This window comes from Falco punctatus, assembly GCF_963210335.1.
Source record: "Falco punctatus genome assembly, chromosome: 6".
NCBI lineage: Eukaryota > Metazoa > Chordata > Aves > Falconiformes > Falconidae > Falco > Falco punctatus.
In genome coordinates this window covers 84,428,269-84,454,173 of record NC_137585.1, presented here as the reverse complement: position 1 = coordinate 84,454,173, position 25,905 = coordinate 84,428,269, and the positions used below count along the sequence as shown (strand labels likewise).

At 36.4% G+C, this 25,905-nt stretch overlaps 1 protein-coding gene across 10 annotated transcripts in view; it reads left to right on the top strand.

The window, feature by feature from the left end:
• GRM8 (glutamate metabotropic receptor 8) overlaps positions 1-25,905 on the top strand; it is a 394,972-nt gene that overhangs the window by 313,447 nt on the left and 55,620 nt on the right. For all 10 annotated transcript variants that reach the window (XM_080393919.1, XM_080393910.1, XM_080393920.1 and 7 more), the window contains one exon: positions 12,256-13,191. In XM_080393919.1, coding sequence (XP_080250045.1) covers positions 12,256-13,191 — 936 coding nt within the window. The remainder of the gene's footprint in view (positions 1-12,255; positions 13,192-25,905) is intronic.

Sequence of the window (25,905 nt, the reverse complement as noted above, 5' to 3'; positions counted from 1 at the left end):
GTATCATTATTGCTCTAAAGTATCATAAATACCTGACTTTACTCCTCATTGCTATCATTAAAACCCATTACTTCTTAAGTTATTGAGCACAGATCGAGTACATTCTCATCTTTTTCATGTATTCAAAGACTGCTGTTTTACCCCCTGGGCTGTGTTATTTCTTCAGGCTATACAACCTGAATTTGTTCAATTCAGTCACATAGATCATGTTTTCTAGACACATTTTTGATCTTTGCTTTTTCTCTGGACTCCCAATTTGATTCTCCTTCAAACGGAAACACAATGATCCAGGCTTCACATAAAGTGCTCTGGCTGAAGTGTCACTAGTGCAGCGTACAGGAGAAACATCATTTCATGTCTTTACGAGAGTAGAGGGGGAAGATTATTTTATCTCTCTGTGTTTCTCAGGATGGTATTTTCCCCTTTTGCAACAGTATGACATTGGTTCAGCACATTATAATCCACTGGAGCCTTGAGATCTCTTTTCTTCTGAAGAGCTGATATCTCTCTGTCCTTCCTGACCCATAATGTGCTACCTGTTAGCTGTCCCTGTTAAACTGCACGCTCCTTTTTTTCAGATTCTCTGCAGCATCATTTGGAATAAGTGTCCTGACCTTCAACATAGCTACAACCTTTTCCAGTATTATTGCCCGAATTTGATAACCACCTACCCTATTTTATCATCCAAACTGCACTGAGTGGTTATTAGTAGTATTGAATAATACCAGACTAAGAACAGATCTTCCCAGGCCCCACCCCGTACCATCCCTTCCATTATGACAGTGAATCAATGACAAATTTTATCTTCTCACAGCTTTGTGATACAGTTTGCACCTAGCCCTTAGAGGCTGGATCTCTTTCAATAGGTTGCTTATGACTGAGAGTGTAATTTGAGATGGTGTCAAAAATCTTTCCAATGTTAAGATAAATGACACCGAGCTGTTCACCTCTCATCCGGGATGCCTATTACCCTCTCACTGGAGGAAATGTGTCAGCTCATTGTTGACAGATCCCTTTTGGCTGTTATTTGTCTTGTTTTTTTCTCTGTGTTTTTGAAATGTGTTTGTTTATTTCTTTTAGGATTCTTTCTGGGAAGTCAAGTCGAACTGAATGATTGATCAATCCCTGGCTGTTTCTCTCTGCTCCTCTCCCCCCCTCCCGCCCGGCCCCCGCCGCCCCCAGCCTTTTCTGACCATAAGCACTAGGTTTTCCATTTGCAAGTTCTCCGTTCTTCCCCATGAAGTCTCAAGAGCTTCCTGCCTCCTCAGTTAGTTCTTTAAGTGTTGTAGAATAAACCTCAGTATGATCAGTCCATAGGAAAAGCCCTGACTTCCTGAAGTACTCTCATCTTGAACATGTTCATCTTTCTTCCCTTAGTAATAAGGATTTTAGTTTTTTTTTTCCTTTTTATTCTGACTAAATGTGCTGTGTGGTATTTTCTCAAGCTTAAACTTACTCCTCATTCTTGTTTTGTGCCTGTCAGATCACTAAGTCTCTCCACAGAATTTTCCATTTAGTTGTTGACTCTTCGTTCTAAGCAGCACCATAGGCTTGCAGAGAGAGGTCTTCCGCTGCTGCTGAAAATCTCAGTATAAAACACAGTCTGTTTTCTGCCAGTTCTGAGCTGGTTCAGACTTTCAGACTTTTTATATGTGATTTTGTTACCTGGATGGAACTATGTTTAAATGGCCGGTGTGGTTTTCTTTCTTTTTTTTTTTTTTTTTTAAATGTAGTGCTCAAAATTCAAAATCATTACCATGGAAAGATCTTGCTGTGCACTAAGAGGAGCTGGCAAAGAAGATACGAGCTATTATAGTGGAAAACCACTTTAATGTCAGAACATAGATCTCCGTGTTTAGGATTTTGCAGTGCTTTAGGGTAGAATGTACTACACATATTAATGGCTTTTTTTTTTTTTTCCCTAAAAACAGGTTGGATAAATATGTCAGGAGCTGTTTAGGTATAGTGCCTCTTTGCTTGAGACAGGGAAATAAACTTGATTCCTACATTTCAACGGAGCCTGTTTGTTCCTCTGTCACAGTCAATTAAGGTACAAGGTTGCTGAGGTGAAGGCAACTTTGCACAAAATTTCAAGTGCTTCACTTTGCTGAAACACTGTTTAGAAACCAAGAAGCACAGGATCACAGCATATTCCAGCTCTGTTTTCTGTTATTCTTTGAGAGGTCAGTGATGAAGTTATTGCCTTTGTGCTTTCTGTCTTGCTGCCACTTATGTTTGGATGGAAAGCTCAGGAAATAAATGCAAAATTGCCCTGCTCTCTCTTTTCAGTTCCCTCATTAAAAATCTTTTTGCTACAATTGCCTCAAAAAACATCTGTTTGGAGGTATGCTGTGGCTGCTGACTATCATGCTGATCAGTGCTGCCTTATTGTTTTTAGGATGTCCTTTTCTGTATTCTGCTGATTCTCTGCCTGCCCTTATCTTATGGTTTGACCATGAATTCTTTAGGATTGAGACCATCATTTTTTCTTGCATATTTGTATAGCCTTTAGAGGAATTGACTGTGAGCAGTGTGGGAATAAAAACAATATATTATTTGGGTGTTGGTATTATTTTGTGGAAAAGATTGTGCAGGTTGGAATTTAGAGGCATTCATTCTCCAGTTCATATGCATCTATTGCACTGATCAAGAATTAGGAAATAGATTAAAACCTTTAAAAATAATATGGCAGGATTAAAACTAAACCAAACCCATCAATATATTTTTTAATACTGATCTGAGGCTTTTTATGATTGGCTAGTTAATAGTTTTAAAATAATGAAATATTAAAGATAAAAAATAGGGTGAGAGTGTATTTCCTTAGTAATATTAAATATGTGTATGGCTCATGGCCTTGTTATCATAAATCTGGACTAAATCTGCTGAAGGTCTAGCCCAGTACATTCTTTTGCAGGCCATTATGAAGGTGTTTGGGAACAGCAGCTTCTTATTTTGATAAAGAAACTCACCTTTAAACCAAAAGAATAATTAAAAGCATGTGATGGTGACTATTTTTTCATTAAATAGTGGGATTTATTAAATAAATTAGTTTTAAAATTAAAGAAAAGATCTATATGAAATGTCTTTAAAGGCAAATGCCAGATGTGCTTAGCCTTTTGTGTTCCTTCTGTTAACTGAGCTATGAAATGGGGGGGGAATCTGAGCACCTTTGGGAATGAAAGGCATCTGGTACAGACTGAAGGGAAACAGAGTAGCTATGGAGCACTGGATTTTGAACAGGCCAACTCAAATTTTAGCTTAGTTAACTGGTAACTGTAAATAAAAACAGCAAATTCGGGAGGGAGCAGGTTTGTTATGGGTATTAAATACTTCATCAAGAAAGGCAACTAGTCTATTAATGTAGTGGTGATGTGGACCTTGTGCAGAACTGAGAAGATACTCCAAGCAAAAGGGAAGTGGTGTTTAAAAAATTTTTTGCCCTAACTGGGCTCATTGTTTTTTTCTCAAAACACTACTGTTTTGGAAGCATACTTGCAGACTATTTCTGCGTGATCAGCTGCAGGAAGAAAAAAGTACTTTCAAGGCTTATGGTTCAAATAGCCTTAGTAGTAGAGGTCGTCAAAACCTGTTACTTGACAAAAAAGGGTGATGGTGAAAGTTTTCCTCTCAAAACAGCATTTTCTCAAAGAAAAATTAAATCTGAGAAGTTTGGTGGGCTTTTTTGGGGGGATGTGTGTGGATGGGTTTTTGTTTGTTTGTTTTTAATTTGAGGGGGGGTTGACCATGCTTATTTATAAGCAAAGTTATGGCACAGTCTGCTTTTGGTAGTGTATAATGACTTCAGTCCCTGTGTGTACATCATAAATTTTATATATAAATATACAAATGTTCATTAAAGTCTTTCCAAGTGCATGTCAGGTACATGTAAGGGCAGTGAGGACCTCTAGGTAAGGATATGCAATAAGGATTGTCTATGTAAAAATGGTCTGCATAAAGAATGAGTTTGGAAAGCTTATTTGCAGTCTGATCCATTGAAAATAATTATATATTATTAAAATATAGACAATAGAACATGCAAAGCACTTAAAAAAATTCTGAAGTCTGTCTATGTCATCTTGAATAGGACATTTCTGTCATAAAATTATTAAGGAAATAATGTGGTGATTTTTTTTTTGTTTGGATTTTCTGTTTTGTTTTGGTGAAAGTAATTGTAGTAAAAATGAATTGTGATTCATGTTTTGAAGAAATAAAAATTATTTTTTCTTGTATTGAATAGAAGTGCCTACTAGATTGCTGTAAAATTCCATCTGATATTTATACACTGCAGTAACAGTAGCTGCTTACTTGATGACCGGCTAATCACTGCACTTTGTGCTAGTCTACTCCCCAAGGCATCTGAGAATAAAATGTTGGTTTCCAGATATTCCATGCACATTAATAAGTTTGTTCTTTGGCAACTTGAAGAACGGAATATACTGCAGTTCATCCTTCCCTTGTACCAAGCGTCTGATAGGGTCAGCACTTCTGTGGCCCATCAGCACCAACAAAACCGCAGGTAGAGAAAAGTGGACGTAAAAGTAGAAATAGTAAAACAAACAGATCTGAAACCATTCAAAGGCTAGCATTTTAAGACTAGGGATTTAAAGTCGATATAGCACTAATAAACACTCTCTGTAGATTATGACACAGTGGTACAATCATTCTGTTTAAGGTTTCCACAGTATGCTGTTCTATGTAAGTATTCAGTAGTCATGAATGATATGACTTAACTAGTGAGGTTGGTTTCTTTGAGCTAAAATTAGTCTCAGCACACTAGATACATTTCCACTGGTAAAGCAAGGCTAGTTTATGAGCATAACAAACTTTATATATGTTTACACCATTCTTTTCTGTTTCTGTGTTTATGACCTCAGAGCATCCTTTCCTTCAATTATTTTGCCCTAGCTGAGAATGACTTCTTAATATGGCTAGAACATAAAAAAATACATTCTCATAGCTTTAGTAATTCCAGAGATTGGTGATATTGTAGTTCTGGGAAACTGGAGATGACAAGAAAGATTTTGCTGTGCTGAAGAAACAAAGAATAGTTACAAAGTTTCTGGTATTAATTCTTTGTAAAAAATATTGCTCCATTTGAACAGTAAAAATTATTTTAATCAAGCTTTCTAAAATATAAGTACTTGCTGGGGGAAAAACGTTCTAGGTCTGAGAGATGATCAGTTTTATCCCTACTTAAACTTCTTACATCTTAAACTTACTTCTCTGTCTCCACTGCTCCTGTCTGCATGACAGATTCCCTCCAGCCAATTGCAAAGACAAGATTCAAGCAGGTTAAATAATTTGCCCAAGCTCATTAAGAAAGTCAGACTGTATGAGAGCCTTATAGGCTAACATTAAGATTAGAGACCAAAGTTATTTAACTGTTTTGTAGCACTGCATTCAAATAATGTAAATATCATCTTCCTTCCTGTAGTCCAGGACATTGAAAAAGATATATACATATAAATAGTTTTATACATATGTGTATATATGTGTGTGTATATATATATATATATATATACACACACATGTAAATAGGTATTTAAATTTAAATGACAGTAAATTTAACTATCTTTGCTTTTCCTTTAGGGAAGGTGTGAGATAGAGATGGTAAGTGATAAGCCTAGGAGGAACATTGGGCAGGTGGATTCACAGTTAGGAGAAATCAGCTTCCACCTGGGTTGTAACAGCAACCTGTGCTTCGGTTACCAATGAAAAAGAAAAAGAATGATTTTCATTGCTGTATTTCAGACTGGTCCTTTAACGGTCATTACATCTGATCAAACTTCTCAGTCTCCTCTTGAAACTGATATTCAACTGCATCCGTTTTCAACCAGTATATGGCAAAAAGAAAGATATGATTCCATGTTCTTTGTAATCCTCTAGGAATGTCTATGCCTGAAATTCCAGAAAATGACATCTCAGTTGTTAGGGAATCATCTGTATGCGGTGAATAAGGTAAATAATTTACAGCAATTACGGCAAATTTGGTAATGAAGGTGATTTTATACTGCCATTGATAATCTGGATTAATTCTGGGGTTTGTGTGTGTGTGTTTGTTTGTTTTTTTAATTATTTTTTTTTTTTAATTTAAATTGTATTTTTTGTCCTTGACTTATTTCCCTTCTGCACAAGCCTGCTTGAATAATTGTAAGTTTAGTCTTTAAGTATACCTGGCTTTTCTCTGAAGGGATAAAATCTGTCTGGCAGACTGAATGCAATGATCATTATATTCAGGCTCATAATCACTTTAGTTGAACCAGTTTCAGTTTAATTTTGGTTTTTGATGGTTCAGATGACTTGATTGGACAAGGTACATTAGAGACTTGAATTTTTACTGTGAGAATAGATACATTAGACAATTTAAAAAGCTAAATATTAGATTAAATTACTTTAATTCACTCACTTGCTATGCTCCTCTGATGAACCTTTTTGTCAGAAGAGAAAGACTTCCAAGACTTGAGACAAAATAAGAAAAATTCTTAGTGACAGCTGGAGGTGATATTTCATTTCTTCATCATTTTTATAACTAAGAACCTGCATATCTAATAAAAGTTGTATGAATTTATATGTAAGAGCTTCTGAAAGTCTTAACTGACTACAAAATAAAATGGTTGCCTGCTCCCACCGCTCTGGCAGAATGTGCTACTTGTGTTCCTCTGTCCAGATCTTGTGTAATTCCATTCATTACAATAATATCCTTAAGCATGTATTCTTAATTATTTTTAATAAATATCTAGCTCTGAGATAAGATTTCAAAAATTAAGATCCCTGTAAATGATAATATAACATAATCAGAAACATTAAAATATTATCCACCAATGCCCTTGATATAAACTTTCTGAAGACTGTCCAAATGCCTTTCTTTATATTGTTGTTGAATGATGGAAGTGATACATTTTTCCATGATCATTAAGAATGGAAAACAGAGTGGTTTTGTACACATAAGTGGTTCAGAAATGATATGTGACCTATTAACAGCATTTTTGATCATTCTCCCCTAGTTGCTGAGGGCATTGCTAAATGAATGAGTTGCTTGATTATTGGAAGAACGTAGGTGCCAGGAATGTGAATGTGCTACTTGTACTGTGCCATGTAAATCTCATGTTTTTTTAGCCCGGTTCTCACATCATTAATTTTTAGCTTTATTATTAGATATTAGAGGAAATTCTATTTGTAATGTTCATGAAGGATAGAGGTGTTTACTTGGTTTTGATATAGAATGGCATTTTGTCTCTATTTTAATGGTTTAGTGAACTGTGAATCTTGGTGCTGCAAATTAAAGCAAATTGCAGCTCTGTCAGGCGGAGATCTCATGTGGAGATGATTTTTATGTCTATTTAAATAGCAATGAAGCCATTCTCTTTTTGTATCCTGATGCATTTCATAGAAAATGAATACATATCTTACAGACATGCTGTCATAGTCTTTCTGATGTTTTCACTCTTGTAAGTATTGGAATAGTAGAAAACTGAATCCCGTCTTTGGGGGATGTAAGGTGCTTCATGATAGCACATCATTCTATTGGACTTTACAAATTCAGAGAAGCTACTCTAATTAATAATAATGTTTAAACTATTATTGATAACAGATACAGAGCTAGGCTATTCCAGTCCATCTGACCTAGATGATGAATTCAGATAGATTTAACGATGAACTGTCCTGTCATGTATTCTACTGTAGGGAAAAGCAGATTGAAGACGTCACATGAAAATGAAGGTGGCAAAAAAAGGCTTCTAGAAACTATGTTTACCTAAGGCTACTTAATAATCTGAGACTCACCCAGCCTTAGCAGGGTCTGAGCAGTTTAGAGTGCTGCAGATCCAGATATTTTGATCTGTAAGGGCTGAAGAGATGCAGAACTCTTTCAGTGTCAAAAACCCTCTTCTTTTCTGTCTGTCTTTTATTTGGCTTTAGCTTCCTGGTCAGTTTCTTTCCCTCATGAGAATTTTGTTTAAAAATGTGTGCCTAAAGTTAAGCTCCCCTGAAGTTGGTTTTATAACATTTGAATTTCTAGATCACTTTGGAGCAAGTTTTCCAAAGTGTTTAGATCATGAAAACTGCAGATGGAAGCAGAGTGGGATTTTCAAAAGCACTTAAACAGATAAAGCACTTAGCTCCCATTTAAATTAATTAGCTGGAATGAACAAGTTCCCTTTGGCACTTTTGAAAGTTCTACTGCTAAGTGTTTATGTCTACATAAAAAAAAAAATAATAAAAAAAAAAATCAAAAGAAGCTTAACATCCAGCAATTCTCTTTAAAGTTTATAACTATTACAGGTTTTTAGCAGTTGTGAAAATTATACAGTGTCCAGGTGTCTATGTTTCCAAATGATTCTCCTTCACTTTCTTGTTTCTTAACAGTTTCTACTGTCATTTATTGTCTAAAGTTAATCCCAGAGAAGTGGGATCAACAGTACTATATCCTAAAGATTCAATAATAATGACATGGGTGAATATTCTGCACAGGTTTGAGAAGCCAGATCCTTTGGTATATCCATTCAGTGCCTGAAAAAAAATGACAGAGCTTTAAGACCACTGTTGTAATTAAGTCTTGTACTGAATTTCCTTATTATATTTAAATTATGCAAAAGAATAATTAAAAAGTACATTACAGGCAAAGACTGCTGCAGGTTATGGATAGCTGGGAATGAACCAGATGACCAGAAGTAACGTAACTGATCGTAGTCTTTAACTGCCGTATATACAGAAACCCTTAGCAGACCTGTTCAGATGTAATAAAAGCAGGAATTGCTCACTCTGAGGTAGAATTTTCCCTGCCCTTTACCTCTGTTACAGTGGTGTCAAAGTAGAAGTCTGGGGGTGTACACACAGTAGCATTTTGGTTTCAGTCAAGAGTCTGCTTTTTAAATGAGTTTGCTAATTATTTCCACTTAGCACGCTTGCTTACTGTGGCCTGGGTCTCAAGCTATGTGAGTGGGATTGCTTTTGGCTGGAATGAAAACAGAAGATGCTTTCCAGAAGGACACCTAATCTTTAGCCATTACTGGGTGTTCAGTTCACTGAACTACATCAAAACTAGTTCAGTATAACCTTCCTTCACAGGCTCTAACTTCAAATACTGACCAATGTGAACATCAAGTCATCAGATTCAACACTTTTGCTGCACAGATCGGCTCTTACTATGCCATGTTGCTTGTTGATGTAGCTATAAACTGTGTTTTCAGGATGGCTGGGTTCATAGGAGAATCTCATCTTTGCACCCACTTCCAGATTTAAAATCCTGCAATGCCAGATTTTTCTCATATCTGCAAGTATCTTAAAGGGGATCTTCAATTTCAAACACTGGCCAATGTTTACTGGGAATGTATCTTCTCTTTCTTGTTAGATAGAAAATAAAATAAAAAAATAATGGTCAAGAACTCATAATATTTTTGTTAAGAGCTTTTCCAGAAATGTTGTTGGTCAAGCTAAATATAACTATGTGTTTCGCCGAAAAAAAGTAATCCAGACAAGAAAGATTGCAAGACGTAACTACCTTGTGAAATGCACCTGCAGCAGCCATTCATTCTGGTTATTCTCTACATTGATTTATTCTTTTTTTATGCTTTAAGAGTCAATTCTTGTTGGAATTGTTCCATTGCTAACAACTAATAGTGCTTATATTCTTAAACAATTTAAAAAAATTGAAAGAAAATACTTCAGGTTTTTTAGCCAGTGAGTTTTTCAGCAATCATAACCTTGTATTGCCATGCTGGAAATTATATCTTGTGTAGCTTGTGTCAGATGCACTAGAATGAAAATCATAACAGGATTCTTTACCAGTGACCTTCAGAGAGAGGAATTCATTATCAGTTGTTGCCATTGGAATGTGTAACCTGAGGCACTCTAATGTATTGCCAGCCAGGAGGACTTCTAAAGTGTGGTTTTAGTCAATTAAAGCACCATCAAGAGACATGTATGCAAAATCATAAGTAGCTGTATGGTAAAAGGATTTTTTTTTTCTTTTTTTCTGTTATTAAGGTAGGAACTCTGAAAGACATAAAGGAATTCACTGTACCTATCTAAGCCATCGTTTCACAATGCAGTAAATGCGGCTTTAGGATGCTTAATGCCAGATAAGAAACACTGCAGGCTCATGGTATTAAATGCTGATCTAGTATAAACTTAATTTGCTAGTTCAAATGTGTTAAAAAATTGGACACCTTAGCTTTATCCCATCAGGCTTTCTGCCAGATTAGATATTGCCTGTCCATGCCATGCTAAGTTTATGCTGGATCAGGTGTTGTACACTCTCCTGGTGATTCTGTATTCTGCGCTATAATCTGGCAAACAGGCAGTACTGTTCTTTTTTGAGTCACCCCAAATTTATCCACAGATCTGGATTAATGACCATGGCCTCCTGTTGCCCCATTATCATAGCATCTGAGTAAATCACGAGCTTTCATGTATTTGTTCTATCAACACTGTGAAGGAGAATATATCTTTGCTATCACACTGGTTTAATCATACATGTTTTCTCTCTTGTTTAGTAGATGAAACAGTAGGGGTTATGCAGGCTTTGAGAATTTCAGTGATTAAAACCAGGAGATTCTAATAGAGGTGAATATTTTCTTAGCGTGTCAAGTGCTCTGCTAGGGCTCTGTCAAAGCTGTTTCATTCAACTGCGTTATTCTTACGGTTTTTAGGAAACTAATTACTTAAATGATTTCCTTTTACACAGCCACCAGATGCTGCATTTTGTGTAATTATCACAGTCCTTAATATATGGTTAACTTCTGAAGGTTCAAGACTGAGCCAAACCCCCCTGAAGTCCTTGAGTAGACCCAGGATTCACTGAGGTAGTTGTATGAGCAGGGTTCTTGTCTCCTTGTTACTGGGTGGTCCCTTGTTTGCCCCTTGGAGTGGTGAATAACAGCAAATTCCTACACTGGGCAGAAGAGTGGACAGAGGAGATAACCTGGCTGCTCATTGCTGCTTTATTCACTCTGTGTGGTGCTGTAACCAGTGCTCCAGCTCTCTGAGGGAGGCAAATGAGGCTGGCAATGTTACAGTGTGATTTTCTCCCAAATCTGTTGAAAAATTGCTGGAAAAATAAACTGTTAAGGCCAGAATTATGCCTCTTGATAAGCTGTCCTCATTATGTCCTCCTCCAGAAGAAACTGAAAACATTCCTGACACATGAAGTTTTGTTACTGCTTTTTCACTTATAAATAAAGCCTTCAAATGAATCAAAAGTGCTAAGTGCTTAATAGGCAAGAACAAGGTAAGTCCTTTTTCCTTGAGCGCTTACCACCTAACAAAGGAAGGGAAGGTGGAGCATGGGAGCAACGTGATTCTGGTGCCTACAAGTAGCTCTTTGGTCCACACACTGCTGAGGTTCACTCAGTGTGACCTCTGACGAACATGGTGTTCCTAAGGGTGTGCTACGGAGAGCTAAAGTGATACTTTTAAGCAGGAGATGTTTAAATCTGTGAGTTTCCTATTCAGATTTTGTTTGGAGGGCATGCAGTAAGTATAGGTAAGTGGATGAAAAAAGTGTATTTTGTTCATGTGCTGCTGTGGAGAAGTCTGGGATTTCCAAAACAAGACTACACTGTGTGTATCTGTTCTGTGCTACAAAAAGATCCTTGAACCTTTTAAATCAGCATGACTAAAGTAGTAGCCACGACGTCTTTTTCCATTATTATTCAGAAAGAACTATATACTCATTTTTATCTTCTAGAAATGTAAACAAAACAATCTTGTGCATTTCAAGACTTAAAAGATGGAAAAGTATAAAATATCCACATTCATGGAAGAGGTGGCACCATAGATCTTTTTTTTCTGGCACACTTTGTTCTGCCAGAGCTGATGCAAGGAGATTTTAATCTATTTCTTTGCTGTACCAGAAACTTCTCTGAAACTCACATAGCCTTATTTCATAATTAAATGTTTGAGAACTACTGGTATTTATATTTGCATGTGATTAACTTTTAAAGCACTATGTACAGGGCTTTTTGCTTTTAAACTAGCCTGGAGTCAATAAATATCTTTACAGACATCAATTTGGTCAGCAGTAAAGAGGTAAATAGAAACTAATGACACTCATCAAGCCTGTGGTGTGAATGATTAATTGGACACAATCATTTAACGCTTTTATAAAGTCAATACAAGGGAAAGAAACAGGTTTCTTATTACAGTAAACTGTATTTGTACTGTCAGCATGTAGTGATTTATGACAAACCTGTGGCCAGGATTAGGATATTATAAATGGGAGAAAACTGAAGGCTCATTAATTTTTTATACCCACAGGTAGAAGACATGCAGTGGGCTACTAAAGAACACACTCATCCAGCATCTGTCTGCAGCCTGCCCTGTAAAGCCGGGGAAAGAAAGAAAACTGTGAAGGGAGTGCCCTGCTGCTGGCACTGTGAACGCTGTGAGGGGTACCATTACCAGGTGGATGAATTCAACTGTGAACTGTGCCCTATTAATAAGAGACCAAACGCCAACCGTACAGATTGCCAGCTTATCCCTATAATCAAACTGGAGTGGCATTCTCCTTGGGCCATTGTGCCTGTCTTCATAGCTATTCTTGGTATAATTGCCACCACCTTTGTGATTGTGACATTTGTCCGGTACAACGACACACCAATTGTCAGAGCCTCTGGACGGGAGCTTAGTTATGTGCTCTTGACTGGGATTTTTCTCTGTTACTCCATTACTTTTTTAATGATTGCAACTCCTGATACAGTGGTCTGCTCGTTTCGAAGGATCTTTTTAGGACTCGGCATGTGTTTCAGCTATGCTGCCTTGCTTACCAAAACAAACAGGATTCACAGAATATTTGAACAAGGTAAAAAATCTGTCACAGCTCCCAAATTTATTAGTCCGGCTTCCCAGCTGGTGATCACTTTCAGCCTCATATCCATGCAGCTTATTGGAGTCTTCATCTGGTTTGCTATCGATCCACCACACACCATCGTAGACTATGGAGAGCAGAGGACACTTGAACCAGAAAATGCCAGGGGAGTACTCAAATGTGACATTTCAGATCTTTCTCTCATTTGTTCCCTTGGATATAGTATTCTCTTGATGGTCACATGCACTGTTTATGCTATTAAAACAAGAGGGGTTCCAGAGACCTTCAATGAAGCAAAACCCATTGGATTTACTATGTACACAACCTGCATAATTTGGTTAGCTTTTATTCCAATCTTTTTTGGTACGGCCCAATCAGCAGAGAAGGTAAGTGATGATAAGTTTGCAAATCAAATACTATCCTTTTTCTATTTTCATCTCTCCATACTTATAGCATTATATTTTCACTCTTACAAGTGAGTAATTCTGAATCATAATTGCAAACAAACTCTCAGAAATCACAGGTAATAAAATAGATGATTCAAAAGGTAGGTTTCCTGTGTTTTAACACAAGAAACTGAATGTGACTGTGGTGTGGCTGGCATAATAATGTTGGTATTTTCTCAATATATCCTTCAATATATCCTTAAAGGACTGATGCTTCTAATTTTTATTATTATCCTTCAGTGATGCTCTAGCCTGTTACATGAAACACTATAAATCTTTGTTATCATCCACAGATCTGATAGAAATGGTTGCAATCCAAAAGTCTAAGAAGATCAACTTACATTTGTCAAAAATAATGAAGAAGAATGCTTGGGCAGAATGAAAAGAATTACTTTTCTCTCTGGTTGACAAATATAACTTAAAAAAAAAAGAAGAGAGGGAATAGGAGTGAATGAAGTGTATGTAAAATCATATAAAGCATAATTCACTAATTATTGTCTCTGAGCAAAAAGAACAAGTTTTCCTGACCTTTTAATGTTGCATTCTTGGATATCTGTTATTCTTTCTTTAACTGGCATGGATTTTTCCTGATATCAGTCATGACGAGCAGTACAAAACATGTCAGACATTTAACTCTCCTTCTCTCAGTTCTAATGGAAAGGCAGAGGTAAATGTCAAAATGTGAGTTTTTATCCAGCTGACAGTGGTGATAATGACAAGTTGCATAAGAGCCAGCAATAATACCAGCATCAATCTTCAAAACTTCAGATCTGCAGGATTTGGAAAATCTTAAGAATAAAAAAAATAGTAAGTTTTTTACACGAGCTCTTTCCCCTTTTCAAGCAGGTGTTTTTTATAAGGTTTTAAAATATACATTTTAATTTAATTGGAAAAGTCCATGTGTCCACCTATAAATGCGCAAAAGTTTGACATGCCTCTGATTTAGAGGGCACTCTTGCCTACTGGATTAAAGAAGAGGTCTGTATGGCTTAATAAAATACCTGCTGATTCAAGCAGAGGAATTGTATGGGGGAGAGAGTGTGGCAGGAAAACATTTTCCTCAGTGAAAGTTGAAGTAAGCAGGCTTGCTGAATTGGATCAGGCTTGATTTCCGTGGCTTTTGGGATTAAGTAAGGGAAAGTGAGTACCAAGTAATGGCATATCATAGATACAGTAAGTAAAGATTAAATAAATGTATATATTTATATAATACAGGAAAACATTTTTAGGTGAATTGAATTTAAATTTTGAGTTTTTTGCACGTGTAGGCGTAATTCAGAAAAATACTCGGTTGTATAAATGTGCGGTACATTCTGTTTTAACAGCTTGGGCCAGTCAGTTTTATGGCAAGTACCTATAACAAAAGAAATGTGTTTCTGAGTATTGAAACAGAGAAAATATTGCTTGGCTGGCAACTATGCAGTGAGTTTTGATTTACATTGGTTCATCTTAGCTTGTATAAAGGATGATTTGGTTTTGACCTCTAAAGACAAGATTAATGAACACCTCTTTTGCATTTCTTTTATGAAACCCAAGACTGAACACACAAATTATAATAAATTGCACAGCTTCTAACACTAAATTTAACTTGTTAGCTGCTTTTTTTTCCTAAATGATTTGTTGTTCTTCAGATAATAACTTTTAGGAGGAAAAAAAACAAATTAATATGCTAACACAGTAGCTCTATAATTCAAGTAATTTTTTTTCACAGTGCTGCTGCTTTATGCTGGAAATAAAAACATGTTTCCACAGAAAGCCCTATGAACATCATCATAATAGTTCGTGTTTTCATACAATTAAATTGCTTGTCTGAATAGGACAAATGTAATATCTTAGTGTGCACATATATACGTTGTCTGAATAAACTCAGAGTTGCTTGTAGATTTCTCAGTGCACAACACCAAAAGAAACACTAAAAAAGAACCAATATGTTATAGAATATCTTATTTGATATTCAGTATTATAATCTTTTTTGAGGATGAAAGAAATAAAAGAGAAAATAAACAGATTTGTATTAGGTGCTTACTCTCTTTGCAGTTGATTTTAAAATCCTGGTGGTCCGTTCTGTTTTGGTTTTGGGTTTTTTGTTTGTTTTCCTTGGCTTGAGTTTGCTCAGAGAGAATGGAGCAATAAGCTGGGGAACTTAAAGTACTATCTAAAAATAATGGTTTCTTTCCGAGATGTTGACAATAACAAAATGTAACATAGTATTCATTACAAGCCAGGTGTATTTCCAACTAGCAATTCATTGAGCTACTAGCTTTAGACACATTTCTGGTTGAATAAAGAGTAATTAAATCTTTTTCAAAATGTTTTAAGGAACTTGTTTTCCTAAATATTAGCAGTGCTTACAACAATAGGAGAAGTCATTATACATTGTTTGAAAGAAAGGTTATGTTTACTGAATGAATTATTCCATGAACACAAATTAAGTAGAAAGTGTATTGAGAAGCTTTTATTTTTATTTCACTGTCAACCACTGGTAAACAAAAAAATTTAGGATCATTAATGCTAAAACCAGGAGTCTAGATCCAGAACTCATAGACTGTCATAGAAAGGTTAGCTTTACATTTAGCAGCCTTGGGATTAATTCCTAAAAGCATAAGTTTGCTGAGAGATTCTAGGCAGAACCTAGAGGAGTATATGCCTGTTCAGTCAGCACGAGTCCATAAATTTGAGTGTTGGTTTCCATTAAACTTCAAATGTGTGATGAAGGACATGCAAATAAGCATAAGTACTTTTCTGCAGACAGACTGTGAATCTTGTTGGTGTGAAGCACAGGATGGGAACTCCTTTCTTTCCACTGTGTGTCGCAGCACGCTCAAAACTAGCCGGCTGCAACAAGGTCTTTTACCATCACATACCAAGTTAACTTCAGTAAGTAGTTAGCACACCTTGCCCCGGCACAGCCACCAAACCTCCACAAGGTCTCAAAGGTTCATCTACCGTTTGTGTTGTTCCCTCATACTCTTCAGGCCAGTCCACCCTACTTCTGGCCTCTGCTGCATCCAGTTCTCTCCTTGTTGGCTGTTCCCCTTAAGGCTGTTTAACCACTTAACAGAACCAGCCACACCTGCACCTTATCCACATCAGCCAACCCACCGCCCCTGAAGCCAGCCCACAGCTGTATGTTATCAATGCTAATTAACCCAGCTTCATTCCTCTACAACTATGCATATGAAGAAACTTGGGTCTCTAGCTGGATAATACAGCTGAGTTAAATGCCTGAATTTGCATGAAGTGAAACATCCGTAAGAGAAAACATGGTAAAAGTCAAGGTAACTTGACAAGACTCAGTAGGAATATGATTTATAGCCTTGACATTTGTAACGTTTTTAACAGTCCTTTATAACAGATGCTGTTTCTACTCATATGTTTTCTCTCTTTATGTGGAAGTTTAAAACTAATACAAAATTGAGAAGACTACTATATAATAGTCAAGAAATATAAAATAAGATATATATCTATTCCCAAGCAACAAAAGGTTAAAATACTTATCCAAAGTAACCTTGCATAACCCAAGCTTGGTGGCTTTTGTGGAACTTCAGGTTTATTGTTCGTACTTAATCTCAAGCAGCAGAATATAAACCCTTTGTGCTATTAAACATGCTATTTTTAGATTATTTAATCTAAAATTATAATTTTTAGTTTATCACATACAGATGTTCTGCAGAAAATAATAAGAACATTGACTTTAAATCCTTTGTAATTTTTTTGTCTAATTCATCATTTCATCCATTCATGACCAAGCCTGCTTTGACAGCTGCTGCTTTACAAAAGGAGCCCACTACAAATAGTTAAATTATTCCAGTGCATCACTGAACTGAATAAAAAATGTATCCCTAAGACATAAACCACCAGTTTTCTAACACTTACGTAAATGTCAGTGAGGTGCTTTAGAGGCAAAGGAGAGAAATTCTGTGAGAGAGCATTCTGTGAATATAGCCTTCATCTATGTCATACATATGTACATGGCAAAACACTGGAAGTACTGGGATCATCTGGAACAGAGATGTCTGAAATGTCACAATGACTGGAATGCCACAGAAAAAAATTAGCTGAGTTTAGCTGTGTGATTAAAACAGATGTTTGATGAACCTCTGGGTAAAATTAAGTTACAACAGCAGACTGCACAAAAACCAGCTGAGGATAGATGGTTGTATAAAGTACATCCCTATTTGATAAACTGAACTTTTAAAATTTCCTTCCTTTTACCAGTTTTGACAGGCGGATGAATCATGTTCATTCACAGATAATAAATACATCATTTATATCAACTTCTCAATACATCGTATTGAATGAGAAGATGAATAATTGTTTCTGTGAAAAAAAAAAAAAAAAAAAAAAAAAGGTGGCATTTTCTGCTGAGGAAAGAGGACCATAGAAAATGCGGAATAATTTCTTCCTTCTCTTTCCACCAGAAGCAATTTCAAGGTGTTATCTAACAAGGCAGATAAATACTAATTTGTTTCTAATTTTTCTACAAATTTGATCTCTTTTTTATTAACCGTAAGAGAGGAAAAACAAGTTGTAATACATCTTATAAATTAGTCCCATAAATTATTATAATAATTATCTTACTATTCCAGCTGTTTTCATCCTGGATTTACTGATCATGTGGATCTCACGCTTATATCCAGCTGTTTGTTAGTAACATTAAAAGAAGCTAGAAAGAATTCTAAGAGTATCCCAGTATTAATTTGACTTGTAAACTACTGCTGTAGTTGTCAAGAGGATGATATTCAGTTCTCAGTGGGAGGGAGAGGTAGTTCCATCTGTCTAGTAAGATACATTCTACACCTTAAAAACCACGGCTGTTAATGGCAATCCAGGTAAAGAACCCTTACTTCACCCACATTTCTACAACATTTCTACAAATCACCTTTTATTCTTGGCTACATGTATTCCTGAGACTGTAAGAATACAAAGCATCTTAATGATGCTCAGACTGTTAATGAAGCAGAATGCATTGAGCCATTTCTTCACCTCAAAGACCTAATCCTGATCATATTCAGAGAGCTAGCTCTGCAGGTAGTCCATGCAGTTCACATCACAGGAAAAAGTCCAGAACGACAATCATGTTAGAATTTCTTCAATTTTATATATATGTTTGGCTTGATTAAATTAGAACCTTTAGTGTCAACACTGTGCATAGAGTGAGGATTAATCTGCGGGATATTGGAACAGTTTCTAATTGTCATTATTATGGCATCCAAAGTTAGAAGATTGCTAAAATGATACTTTCCACATTCAGCAGCTTATCATTGTTCAAAACTCAATTTCTGTTCTTCTGCTGGTTTTTTTTCAGAATCTTAAGAGTATGGGAGGACCTGCAGGATTATAACAAAACTATTGGTACTTGAATTTTTGCATGTTTTGGTACACATGAAAATTAGAGAAAATTCACCAGATTCTGACAGAAAAATCACTCCCTTTTGCTGAAAATTTTGTGTTAAGAAAGCAGGTTTCCATAATGTTTTCTCATTTCATGTTTTTCCAAATATAAATGTTTCATGAGCTAAATTATTTCTAAGTTTGATAATTTCCTAGGATTTTTGACCTAATACTTAGCAGAAATTAGGACTTTTTTGTTCTGCTGTAGAAGCAGAGTGGGAAAAAAAGCACGAACAAGAGTATGACTGAATTGCTATTTATTGCCCAGTCTTGCTCTGCTCCCTTTCTCTCTGAGGGAAGTTCCTTGTTTCTTGCTTATCCTTGAGACAGCATTTTTCCTTCCAGCTGGTGAAGATAACCAGTACAGTGCAGGGCAGGTCATGGACATTGCTGGGTTCACCCTTTGGCTGAACAAATAATGGTTGCAGCAACCCCACAAATCTATTCTTTCCTTCCCAGCTTTCTATGAGCCGGCGCAAGAGGACAAGGGAGTGATTGTACTCCTCCAGCATGTCTGTGTAAACTGCAAAAGGTACCCCTAGTAAGAAACCCGTGAAATGCAGAGATCCTCTTTTCTTTCCAAAGTTACTTTATGGGAAACCATTCCAAAAGTTGTTTCTTAGGAAAAGCTTCCCTGTTCCCCCTGGAAACCTGAGTGAAAATTATGAAAAAATGTTTATTAGCTAATAAGACAGAAAGGATATATTGGACCGTGGGCATTTATAAAGCATTTTTCAGTTTCAACCTTTTCTATCTTTTTTTAATTAAAACGAATTTTGGAACCAGAGCAGTTTTGATATTGAAAGAGGATAATTTCACAACTTTTAAATTTTTCCCACTTTCTTAAACTGAAAAATAACTGAACTGACTTTTAACTGTAACACCAGACTTGGATTTTAAAAAAAACATTTATCAAAACACTTCTGACCAGCGTTCAGGCCAAGTACTTTCTTAGAAATTAATCTATACTATAGTATAATTATCTAAACGACATTAGATTAACTAAAAAATCAGAAGAGATTACTGTAGTCAACCAAGTCAGTCTCTTGTGCAAAAAGACATCTCCAGCTCTGTTCACTTAGATGCTGTTCAGGTTCATTTTGATCGTAGCATTCTCTGTTGGGTAGTCATCTGGACCCTTGTTTAGCTGCTTTGCTCAGGAACTGAATGATTAGAGAAAAAAAAAAAAAAAGACAAGAATCCAAAGTTCTTTCAACTTGTTTTGAGGTGAAATGCATCTGCAAAGGTTTGCTGAAGCTTCCTTGGACTGAAGAGATACGGTCTTTCTGCTTGTGTCTGCTCATAATGTGTATGTGTGACCTGGCCACTAAAAGCATGTGAAAGCTAGGGAGAAGATTTATTTCAGACTGTCCGACCCACTCAGTGAAATCTTGTGGAGAGCTGAATGCAGCTACTATTTAAAATTCTAGTCCCTGTTTAGTTTTTTTATTATTCAGCATAGTGTGTACCCAAGTTTCAGCAAGTGTTCTTGCTGAATGAAAGACTTTGTGCAAAGCTAATGCATACATAATTTTGAAGACTCAACTTTATTATTTTAAGATATGCCTGGTCTTTAGGTTGTAATTTCATTTCTTTGTTTACTTTTGTATTAATTAAGCTACTAGCATTTTAAGTATTTACACTGAGCACTGATCTTAATTGTAAATTTATTAGGAGGTATCAGGGAGAGAGAAAATGCCAGCTTCTCTAAGAAAGAAGTGGACTATTTCATAAAATATAAAGCCATTATTTTCTGTTCAGTGAGATGCTGCTATGTGCACCTGCAGGGTGTACCCTATCCTTTTCTGCATGGTTGCATGTTTGTTCCAGTATGGGCATTGAGCTGGCATACCTAGTTGTGTACATTAAAGAGATGCGCACCTGTCACGTAATGGAAAGCACCAGTGTTTTGCTTGTCTGACATGTTTGCTTCTGGCCGAACGATGAATAATAATTTTGTTCCCAAAGACAGGAAAGAGCTGCCAGAAAAATTAAAGTTGCCTGTGATCTGCTTCCTACCCCATCCTGGGAAATGTCAGAGTTAGTCATAGGTATATGAAGAAAGAATGTATGCCAGAGACCTTTTTGGATACTTGCTGCCTTTTGTGATAACTAACTAATTCTAACTGAGAAGCAGAAACAATTCTGTGAAGCACAGATAGCTAAATAACTCTGCCATCTTCATCTACGTTAGAAAAGAATAATTAGTAATCGCAGAGGGCAGTTTTGAAAGACCACAAACGTTTCACAGAGATAACCTGGAAAAAATATGCCTTATATACTGTATTTCTAGAAATCAGATCCACCTCACAAAAATGTTGAAGTTATTTTTTCAGTGCCAAATATCTGATTGTCTTCAACAAGTGCAGTTAAAGAGAAATACTTCCAGTTGTATAAGATGATCTTTGCACAGTAAGAAAGAGATTGCTTCTTGGTGTTGAGATGCTATAAACTTTCACAATTGTGTTTCATCAAGTGTAACTGTGAGATGGGGTCCTCTATGTCATTATTATGCACAGGACAGTGTCCAAGGCACTGATGGTTTTGCATAAAAAGAAAAAGTAGATTATGCATCTTAGAGTTTAATCATTCTCTCAACTGCTTCATGCTCTGATAATCAAGCACTGACAACTGGTGCCCAGCCACAGGGTATCTGAAGAGGACCACAGACAGTTTAACAGTTCATTAAAAGCAAGCATATTTCTTTTGTCCAATTGCAAGTGTCTCTGCATCCAACAAGAATGGATTTGGGGATTCAAGGGATGCACATAAAATGTTGCATCATGGGACCTTATAAAATACGATGGATTGAGACAAATGAAGTCCTACATCTTTTTTTATATTCAATTCTGTCCGCTATTCTGCATTCAGAATGAAGGGCTATGTAGCAATTTTTGAATCAGCTGCCTAATAAAAAACTCACGGTCACAGAAGTTTACATGTTTGCAAATTCATTCAGGTTTCCATTGCAGACTGAAATCTGTTCTCAGATTGAGGCCATACCAGGCTGATGTGTTACTGACCAACGAAACTTTCAGCGAGCAGCTCCAGCGCTGCCCTGTGGCCTGACAGGACCCTGTTCCTTGCAGCCATCAAAACAATGAAGTGACTTGCACTTTATAAACTTTTAGCTTCCTGAGGCATTGGAAGGACTGGTTTAATTTGGATAAACCAAAACTAGTGATAACACAAATTGTATAGAAAATTGTGTAGCAAATTTACGACTTACTGAAAAATGAATTGAATATGTTTGTAAATACACAAATAAAAATAGCAATATATTTTTCATTTGAGAATGCTATGATAAACACACATAATGGGGAAAAATATATCTATGGGTAATAGAAAGTTAATTGCAACTATCTTTTATACTTGTTAAGAAAAATAGAAATTCTTTAAATAGAACACTGTTCAGAAATTGGGTTGGAACTCTTTCTGGGATGGTCTTGTGAGACTTCTTGTACCTGCTAGTTCCTGCCAAGTTGGAAGCAGTACAAAAATAGCCTTTGTTGTCACTTTAACAGTGCTTTTACCTTCATGAAAACAAGTAAACACATGTATGAAAGACAGGAGAAACAAATTAAAAAGGCTTTTAGCATATACTCAGCTTCTCATCCTTCTTATCTCCTACCACAATAATTCCAGTTTTTCATAGGTTTCATAACACTATCAATATTTTGATGTTACAAGTACAGTAAAATGCTGTGGACTGGTAAACTACCAAGCACAACCTGAGCCGTAATAATAACCATTATTTTTGTGTGTATGTGTATATATATGTGTGTGTGTGTGTGTGTGTGTATACACACAAGTTCACAAACCACTTTTCGAACTTGACTCATGATCACCACCTAATCAAAACCACATTACCCTACATTTCCTTTAGACTAAAAACTTTCTGAAGGGCAATTATGGTGACTCAACTAAAGTGTTAGTTATGTAAAGCACAATTAGTTAATGTGTGTTTCAGCCCCTTGTGACTGTTCTGTTGTTTAAGAATTGTCATAGCTTGTGTAGCTGAAAATATGCCAATAAATTGGACATCCAATAAACATACAAGATCCAAACAAAAACATGTAATTAGATATAAGCCCAGTAAAGTTTGTAACAAAATTGATAAATACAATAAAAGTCTAAAATTGCATGTAGGGGACAGTGAATGTTAAATTCAGATCTGAAAAAGACGGAAATAACAGGAACCAGAAAATCATGGAAGTCTGATTTCATGCAGACTAATGAGCTTTATGCTTACTTCTAAAAAGCAAAACAAACTCTATTATGGGAATAAGTATCTAATTAGATTGTTAATACTGAATATGCACTTAAATGTGTGTGTACAACTGTTTCATTTTACATGACTGTAGGCTCTTTCTTGCATGAAAACCCAAATAATTAGTTTAAGAGGCCCAGGAAAAACAATACTTTCAGTACATATATGACCACCTTCTACAATACAAAGTCTTTAATTGGTCATGTACATCTATTTTTATGAAAGCCTATTTTTCCTTCAGTTTACAGTGAAGCTTCTTAACCGGGGATAAAATGACAATAGCGATCCATATAAACTAAGCCAAGATGGTCAGAATTTAACATAGCAGAATGTTATCTTTTTTCCTAGTAATCCAGCTAAAAATAGATTATGAAATATTAACTTTATACATGAATTTTCAGTGTGTACATCCAGTTTGATTTTTTCTTTTCCTAACAGACTTGAGAGTGATTTCATAATCAGTCAGTTTACCAGAAACATGACCCTCGTAGAATGGTCAAATGATTGTTTTCATGGTGATTATCAAGGTCATGTTTACTTGATATCGTGAAATGTGTGGATGGGATTAAAGTGATGTTATCAGGCGCATTGACAGAACCGATGACACAGCACTTACATAAATCTGTTTTGTACAGAAAACATCCTCCTCCCTACCACAGTAGAATAAGAGTAGCTGAACAATAAAGGGAAGAAAGGCACAGGGCTTGATTGTCCTTTTATTAACTCCACTGAACTCAGATGGACTAATAGCAAGTATTCACAGGTATCATGAATGCCATTCAAACAGGTACCGCAGAACATTTCCCAATCACAAAACAGCAAGGTCAAAGGAGATTAGAAGAGAAGCAGGAAACTACATACAAGACACTGTTAAATAGCAAATACAGGAAAAGATTTTAAGCTCTGAAGCTGAGGAACACATGACATTTTGCAAGTGTCTTTTCTAGTAAGCTAGCGCTTGTAATTGTGTGAGGTATAGCAGAAGAGCTCACAGCAGGCAAAGCATCTATCTCCTAATCTAGTCATCAAAAAGACATGGACAAACCAATGTGGCATGATGGAGAAATTGGTCCCAAAGCCCAAAACTGCTTTTCAAACAGTCTTTGTAAGGCAATTGCTTGCACCATATGTTTTCCTTAAGAGCTGATCTACTGAAATGGTGCTTTAGAAGGAGAAGTCCTACTTATACAATGCAAATTATGGTACTGTTTGAAGCAGCTTCTTCCAGAACATATCACCGTCTATCCCTCTGAGCCATCACACTGCATAAAATTTTATTGACCTACAAAGACCACATATCTCCATAAAGGCTTCCAGATTTCCAAATTGGAAATTTCTCTGCTATTCCCTCCGCACTATTGGCTTTGTCAATGAGGCTTGTAATTTCTTTGTTTCCAACATCACCAAAGCCATAACCTTTGTCCTTATCAACCTTCATATTTTGCTGTTTATATCCTCCTATCTTGTTTCCAGCCAGTGCCACTTTTCTACCATTATATACAAAATCCTAGTTTTTTTCTATGTGACTTAATACTTAGAACCTGCACTTATCCCTGTGTCTCTTCTTCCTTTTCCTCACTGACACTGATGTCAGCTTTTTGTTACTGGTGCTTGTTACTTTCACTCTTAAATTTAGCAAAATTTTGTTCTGATTCCTGTGTAAAAACACTTTCTCTCTTTCCATCTGACTCCATCCAGCATTCTCAAATCTATCCAAGTTTTAGTTCCTTTGTTTAGTGCTCTATTTCTGAAAGGTTCAGGTAAAGCCACAACCCAATTCAAGTGAGTGGGAGTTTTGCCAATGATGGCAAGAAATGTTTGATGTCACTGCCCCAACTGCTGTTGACTCTTCCTTTAATCCTTCCCCTGCGTGTATCCCATCTATTTTGCAATCTAAAGGGGCTTGTGTAAATTAGAGTTTGCACATCTGTGTTATACAAGAATATAATTGGAGAATTGGACACTGTGTTTTTCATTATCTACACTAAAAGTCATATGTGACTTGGCTTTATCTTGAGCTTATTATCCTGTACTTTATATGTGTTTGAATTCTCCTGTACACCAGGAGAATGACATGAAAAAACCACAGCAGGCAGACTGGTTTTCTAAACATCCGAAGCAGGAAAAATGCTATGTACATTTTGTCCTTAAACAGTATCACATTACTGCTACACTAGAAGTTTGCAAGCGTGAGGGAGGCATAGATGTAGGGAAGAGGAAGATGTGGTGTGCTTCCTCCCGTCTCCTAAGCATGCATGTAGCAAGCAGATACATTGACTGTTTCCTTTGGCCTGCCTCTTCGTACCCGTGTAGCTCTGTACGGTACTTGGGCAGGTGTCATGCTAGACTGTGGGCGAAGCCCTGTCAGCTGGCATTGCTGCAGTTGCACTTCCTTGGAAAAGGTGGTTGAGAGCCAAGCGTTTTTAGTATCACAGCCAGGCATTTTAGTATTTGACTATATCCATTTTCTCTCAAGGTCACCAGAATATACAAGGAAATGGCAAAACTGTAGCTGAACAGACCTTTTCTGTATGATGTAAGTTAATGTGGTTTCTACATCCACCTGCTGGAAAAAGTCCTTTGTATTCTAAAACACAGACAGTAACCTAAAGATCTACTCTGGACAGATACTTTTTTACTTTTTAATTGCAACAAAGAGATTTTATAGTGCTGTCAGTTGAGTCATAGAATGTACTAGTACCTTGTAGAACAGTGTTTGACTATAAGCCTAATTAATATTTTCTGTCTCCTACATGACTGAAATAAAAGCTTCTGTAAAATCGTGCTAAGATTTTTGTCTACAGAATGAGAAGGATTCAGCCTGATTTTAATTGTGCCATCCGAATACTAACACAGGCTCTTTAGGCCTCTTTGCCCGTGGATGAACACACATATTCCTCTTAAAGCTGTTGTGCACACACATTGACAGAAGACTAGACCCCTATGGTTGCAAAATGAAACCATGGGCACCTCTCCAACACATGTAATGC